Here is a 7,500-nt window from a genome sequence, read left to right as displayed (position 1 = left end):
ATCTACAGGTAATGTTTAATTGAATATACACAGAAGGGAAGATTTCTCCATTCTCAGCTGAGGTGGACAGCATAGAGCTGCAGTGTTTTACCATTGTACTTTACACTGCATACATTAGCCTAGCAGCTAGCAGAGTTTCCCTCGGCTCATAGCTTAATACCGTTAACCACCATACTGTTGGGATACGTTGTTCTTCACCACGGTATGAAAACTACATACAGTCACAGCCCTATTTATCTCTTCTGTTGTCTTCTTCTCTCATCAGATGGTGGTCTCCGTAAGTGTGATCAGAAGGAGGATGTTGGAGGATCAGCTGAGTCCTGATGATCCGAGAGCTTGAAGCAGCAGCATCACCTCTAACTGGGCCATGTTACTGGGAGGTAGAGTGGAGAGACTGACTGAGGCTCTGCACGGTTCATCATTAGCAATGACACGTGGTCATGAAAGAAGTATGTCGGGTGAGTTGATTGGCCGACATTAGCCTCTCCTGGTCAGTGACGGTGGCTCTGTCTCCATCAGAATCAGCTGACTCAGCATACGTCAGACTACAGAGTGGAGCCAAGTGTGTAGAGCATATGTTTGCTAACATTTCACATTTTAACATCAATGGTAAACTTCACTGTCGTCGCTGCAGGACAGTCACCTGTTTGTCAGATAAACTTAACTGCACCGCCCGCTGAAACAACCGTTACCTCACAGAGCCCTTTACCCCCCCCCACCAGTAACATCTTCTCTTCTAAATTAACCGTTAACATTTAAACTAACGTTAAGAGGTGAGGTGATTACCACGCTGTCACAGCAACGGAAGAGATTAACTTCACACACTCACACAGAGACACATACACACACACACACACACACACACAGAGATAGACACACACACTCACACACACTCTCTCTCACACACACACACACACACACACACACACACTCTCTCTCACTCACACACACACACACACACACACACACACACACACTTTAGCCCCGTGCTAATAGGGAAGAGTTGGCTCAAGAAGGCCGACAGAAGAAGCTCTCAGTGAATGAAAAAGAACTGATATGAATGTAATCAAATTAATAAATCAGTTTGTTGTTGTGTATTTACCATTAATACAATCTTATGAAAAAGTGTTTGATGTTTTCCAGGCCAGTGATCTGGATTATTTTGATATATATTTTGTCCCGTTGAACACTGGGCTCCTCCAGCTGGACATGATTGATTCAGATCTTGTGAAGCCAGAGTGACTCAGCAGATTAGGACAGCAGAACTGTAGATTTACAGTCATTTAAACTGCCCTCAGGTTATATTCCTGTTAAGTCTGCCTATCTCTGGATCTCTTTGTGTTGCGTCTCCACGCTGTTGAATGATGAACTGCTGTTAAAGTTGATAATATTCTGTAACTTGAAGGTTGATGTCAGAACTCAGAAGTCTGCCAGTAAGTTTAATTCTCATTCTCATCAGTGCTGGATTATATTTCTGTATATTTGTTCTTTCTTCTGTATGTTTACGTTCTTATTTCATATGAATCATTACATCCTGTATCACTGTAATAAAAGTATGAAAAAATGGGGATCAACCCAACATCACTTTCTCTAAATGCCACATCCTTCAAATCAAAGAGAGCAGGTCTAAATCAACTGTTGGCTTTGGGCCCCTTAGATGTCAGAGCTGCCATTAAATGTGGAAAGTCCAGTTCAGACCAAAGACCAGTGGAAACTTTCAATGTAATATCATGAATTTGCGTAAACATACACGCCACTTTGTTGCGTGTAATCTGTACGCATTTTGAGCTATCCGTGTGTATGTCTACGCTGTATACAGCGAGAGTAAACATACACGCCACTTGCCGTGTTATAGCGAGAAGAAAGCAACAGTTGAGTTTAGGAAACGTGACACGCGGGACCCGATCCCCGGTCTCCTGGTGAAAGTCCTGTGTTTGACCCATCCTCCCCCCCGACCAACCTCCCTACACGGATTTCCTTCATTTCATGCTACTCGCTACGGCGTCAATTCACACACAATCACAAGGTAATGTTAGTCAATGGAGGCCAAATGGCGTTGATAAACACGCTAAAAAGCGATTATGCGTCTTGATTACACACTATGCTATATATATATATATATATATATATATATATATATATATATATATATATATATATATATATATATATTTATATACAGTTGAAACCAGATATTTATATACACTTCAGAAAACACAAAAACTTTTATTTCTTTACTGTCATACATTAAATCAGAGTAAACTTTTTCTGTTTTAGATCAATACATATTAACATATTTTTTTGCATTTGTTAAATGTCAGAATCGAGCGAGGGAGAATTTTTATGTATTATTTTTATCACTTTCATCAAAGTCAGAAGTATACATACACTGAGTTTATTGTGTCTTTAAACAAAAAGAAAACTCCAGATGATTCCATTCTGAGCTTAAGAAGCTTCTGATTGGTTAATTGATTCCATTTGAGTTAATTGGTGGCACACCTGTGGATGCATATAAAGGCACACCTCAAACACAGAGCCTCTTTCTTTGGCATCATGGGAAAATCAAGAGAAATCAACCAAGACATCAGGAAAAGAATTGTGGACCTCCACAAGTGTGGCTCATCCTTAGGTGTAATTTCCAGATGCCTGAAGGTCCCACGTTCATCTGTTCAGACAATAATACGCAAGTATAAAAAACATGGGAATGTACAACCATCATACCGCTCAGGAAGGAGACGGATTCTGAGTCCCAGAGAGGAACGCTTTTTGGTGCGAATGTGCGAATCAATCCCAGGACAACAGCAGAAGACCTTGTGAAGATGCTAGCTGAAACTGGCAAGACAGTGTCATTATCCACAGTAAAACGAGTCCTGTACCACCATGAGCTAAAAGGTTACTCTGGGAGAAGAAAGACATTACTTCAAAACCACCGTAAAAAAGCCAGACTACAGTTTGCAACTGCACATGGGGACAAAAATCTTAATTTCTGGAGACATGTCCTGTGGTCTGACGAAACAGACAAACAAAAATTGAAGTGTTTGGCTATAATGATAAAGGTATATTTGGAGGAAAAAGGGCGAAGCTTTGAAGCCTCAGAACACCATCCCAACTGTGAAGTACGAGGGTGGTAGTATAATGTTGTGGGGCTGCTTTGCTGCAGAAGGGACTGGTGCACTTCACAAAATAGATGGCATCATGAGAAAAGAAAATTTTGTGGATATATTGAAGCAACATCTGAAGACATCAGCCAGGAAGTTAAAGCTTGGGCGCAAATGGGTCTTCCAAATGGACAATGACCCCAAGCATACCTCCAAATTAGTTACAGAGTGGCTTAAGGACAACAAAGTCAAGGTATTGGAGTGGCCATCACAAAGCCCTGATCTCAATCCCATAGAACATTTGTGGGCGGCACTGAAAAGGCGAGTGCGAGCAAGAAGGCCTACAAACCTGACCCAGTTCCACCAGTTCTGTCAAGTGGAGCGGCCCAAAATTCCAGCAAACTGTTGTAGAAAGCTTGTGGAAGGATTCCCAAAACGTTTGGCCCAAGTCAAACAGTTTCGGGGCAATTCTACCAAATACTAAGAAGTGTATGTATACTTCTGACTTTGATGAAAGTGATAAAAAAATACATAAAAATTCTCCCTCGCTCGATTCTGACATTTAACAAATGCAAAACAAATATGTTAATATGTATTGATCTAAAACAGAAAAAGTTTACTCTGATTTAATGTATGACAGTAAAGAAATAAAAGTTTTTGTGTTTTTTTTCTGAAGTGTATGTAAATATCTGGTTTCAACTTTGTATATGCATATATACACACACACACACACACACACACACACACACACACACACACACACACACACATATATATATATATATATATATATATATATATATATAAAAAAGTCAGCAAAAAAGTCCCTTAGCATCATAGAAGAAAGTGACAAAATTGTTGAAAAAAAGCGCCAAAAAATTCTGAAAAGGCGACAAAAACGTCAAGAAAAAAATGTCATAATTGACAAAAACTTCGTACCAAGCGTCAAAAAAACTTACTGACATGCTTTTATTTAAGAGAAAAAGTCTAATATTTTTGACTGTATTATTGCATGTCTCATACAGTTTTCTCTCTTTCAGATTGGGCTTCATAAAGCACCTAAAAAATTTCCTTAGCATCATAGACAAAAGTGCCAAAAACATCAGAAAAAGATTTTAAAAAGCGCCAAAAAAAGTGGAAGAAGGCCAGAAAAACGTGTGAGGTTGTCGCTGTGGGACGGGCGAGTCTAATGCTGGAGGGAAACAATCACAGTACACTCCCAACCAAGAACTAGACTAGACCACTGGCCAGAACTAAAGAAGACCAGGAGGAAGCTTAAGAACTGATATCGTCATGGAAACACCTGCTGGAACAGACGATGACCCCCCCCGACACAGCGCTGATGAAGATAACGTTACACCCCTTTGACCAAATCAAGGTTTTTTTACTTTTACTTCTAATAATTAAGTACCGTATTTTCCGGACTATAAGTCGCTCCGGAGTATAAGTCGCATCAGTCAAAAAATGCGTCATGAAGAGGAAAAAAACATATATAAGTCGCACTGGACTATAAGTCGCATTTATTTAGAAATTTATTTCACAAAATCCAAGACCAAGAACAGGAAAGGCAAGTTATTCAACTACACACAGAACAAGGGGCTGAATACGGTAGGTGTCCGGTATGTTAACGTAACACATTAACAGTTATTCAACTACACAGTAGCACACAGAACAACTACCAGGGCGTGGAGACGTAACTGCAGCGTTGACGAGCCTCTCCCAGCAGGACGCTGTTCAAGCACCCATCTGTGGACTCGTTCCTCCAGCTCCGGCCATCTTGCTTTCAGCCCGCGATTAGCCGATTAGCCGATTAGCTTTCTTTGTTTTCTTCATTGCAGTAAGACTAACCTTCTCGCCAGTCCCTCGCAAGTTTCTCTCTCACTCCAAACTTTCTTTGTGCTGCTCGATTACCGTTTTCGGCTGCGTATTTTACTACCTGCAGTTTGTAATCTGCAGAATAAGATTTTCTTTTCTTTCTCAGTTGTCTTTAGGAGCAGCATATAGTTGTCACAAGCCTAGAGCGCCTCTCGCGACTTTAGATGGTAATGTTTTCAGTATGAAATAACATTTAAAAACATGTTAAATTATATGTATTTTGATATATAAGTCGCACCTAACTATAAGTCACAGGACCAGCCAAAGTATGAAAAAAAGTGCGACTTATAGTCCGGAAAATACGGTATATTTCATATCAGAAAATGAGTTTTGATACTTAGTAAATATCAGATACTTTAAAACTTTTACTGCAGTAATATTCTAAAAGAAGACGTTAACTTCTACCAAAGTTATTTTCTGGTAACATAGTTGTACTTTTACTCAAGAATTGCTTTCAAGTACTTTATACTAGACTGCTCTCTTACCTTGTCAGGTCCTGGATATTACTGCAGTATTCAGACCCTCTCTTACCTTGTCAGGTCCTGAATATTACTGCAGTATTCAGACCCACTCTTACCTTGTCAGGTCCTGAATATTACTGCAGTATTCAGACCCACTCTTACCTTGTCAGGTCCTGAATATTACTGCAGTATTCAGACCCACTCTTACCTTGTCAGGTCCTGAATATTACTGCAGTATTCAGACCCACTCTTACCTTGTCAGGTCCTGAATATTACTGCAGTATTCAGACCCACTCTTACCTTGTCAGGTCCTGAATATTACTGCAGTATTCAGACCCACTCTTACCTTGTCAGGTCCTGAATATTACTGCAGTATTCAGACCCTCTCTTACCTTGTCAGGTCCTGAATATTACTGCAGTATTCAGACCCACTCTTACCTTGTCAGGTCCAGGACTGTGAGGCCCTCCAGTGGCCGAAGCTGTTCTCCTGTTGACATTAAATGCAGACGCTGAATCAGATCAACAGAGACAGAAGATGTTCTGCTACATCTCAGAGGGACATCTTGGTCTTTTTACTCCACTACATTTGTCTGACAGCTTTAGTTTGTCCTCCCCTTCCTGTCCAGTGAAAACCACGTACCTCCAGATGTGTTGATGTTGAATGTTTGTGATCAACTGAAGGATGAAGTCTTTCTTTATGTGTTGAGAGAAATTCTCCTACTTCTTAAAGCTAAATAAAGTCTTTAAAAAGCCTCTTGGATCAGCTGAAAATGCATCGTCACAAAGCTGAAAACAGCTGTTTTTCTGACACCAACAAGAGTTTGAAACCTTTTAGAGATACGTGGTTCTCACAGGACAGCCACGCTACACACATGATGATCTTATAGACCCACAATGCACTGCTGTAGACACACACACAAACACACACACACACACACACACACACACACACACACACACACACACACACACACACACACACACATACACAGATAGGGACACACACAAACACAAACACACAAACACAAACACACACACACACACACACACACACACAAACACACACAAACACACACACACACACACACACACACACACACACACACACACACTCAACCTGTAACCACCAGTCTCATCTAGAGGAGTCAGTGTAAAATGTTGTAACATTAAAACAGCTCTATCTATGTCTAAGTCCTGACTGACCACTTGTGTCTTCTTCTTCTTTATTTCTGTCTTGCTTCCTTCTTCCACCACTTCTGGTTTATAACGTGAAGTATAACCTCAGTGACAGCAGGACTTTGGCCTTTATTGGGCTAAATGTGAATTCTGATACCATGCATGTTTTTTTACCAAATCACAGTTTATTTGTCGTCTAATTTCCAGACTGTTTCTGATGTTATAATGTGTGTGTATGGCTGAAGGTGAGGACATCACACCTTAAAGTGCAGAGCTGCTGTAAGATCCTCTGAAATTTCTCTAAACAAACTGCTCTCTCCCCCACAGTTTTCACACTCCATACATCATTTTAGGTCTAAATGTAGGGAAACTTGTGCCGGTTGCAGCCATGTACCTCAGGAGTCCACCAGACTTCAACTTTTGGCCCTGTTCACACCAACTGACGATAGGCCCCAATAGAAACTAGGACAAGAGATATCTGGAAGGACGCAGACGGTTCCCTTTCTGTAACCTGCTCCGTGTCGTATATATTTGACACCACAAACATAAAAACCACATCAATGCGTTCTCCAGACTCTAATCTCTCTGGTGATGATCATATTTTGCTGTTTGGACTCACAGGTTTTGAATTACAGAATAGTGAACTTAATGAATCAGGACTTTTTCTCCAAGTCCAGCCTCAGTTGTTGCCTCTCATGTTCTGAACATTGGAGTCACAGAGCTAAGAATATATATTTTAAAGCAGCCATATTTTGCTCATTTTCAGGTTCATAATTGTATTTTAAGGTTGTACCAGAATAGGTTTACATGGTTTAATTTTCAAAAAACACCATATTTTTGTTGTACTGCAGTGCTCTCTCTCACTGCTGCAGATCCTCTTTTCAGCTGGT

At 40.4% G+C, this 7,500-nt stretch overlaps 1 protein-coding gene and 1 long non-coding RNA gene across 7 annotated transcripts in view; one reads left to right on the top strand and one right to left on the bottom strand.

The window, feature by feature from the left end:
* Positions 1–1,556, bottom strand: part of LOC118494357 — a 7,874-nt gene extending 6,318 nt beyond the window's left edge. The window contains exon 1 of the long non-coding RNA XR_004896485.1: positions 960–1,556. This is a non-coding gene — a long non-coding RNA (uncharacterized LOC118494357). The remainder of the gene's footprint in view (positions 1–959) is intronic.
* LOC116039725 (protein NLRC3-like) overlaps positions 1–7,500 on the top strand; it is an 86,399-nt gene that overhangs the window by 37,644 nt on the left and 41,255 nt on the right. For 4 of the 6 annotated variants that reach the window (XM_035998166.1, XM_035998164.1, XM_035998163.1 and 1 more), the window contains one exon: positions 266–719. The exons of the other annotated variants lie outside the window; for them this stretch is intronic. In XM_035998166.1, coding sequence (XP_035854059.1) covers positions 266–281 — 16 coding nt within the window. In that variant the 3' untranslated portion in view covers positions 282–719. Of the gene's footprint in view, positions 1–265; positions 720–7,500 lie in introns of those variants that run through there. 6 annotated transcript variants of the gene reach the window in all.

The sequence above is a fragment of the Sander lucioperca genome, chromosome 23 (genome assembly GCF_008315115.2).
Source record: "Sander lucioperca isolate FBNREF2018 chromosome 23, SLUC_FBN_1.2, whole genome shotgun sequence".
NCBI lineage: Eukaryota > Metazoa > Chordata > Actinopteri > Perciformes > Percidae > Sander > Sander lucioperca.
This window is presented reverse-complemented; position numbering and strand designations above follow the sequence as displayed.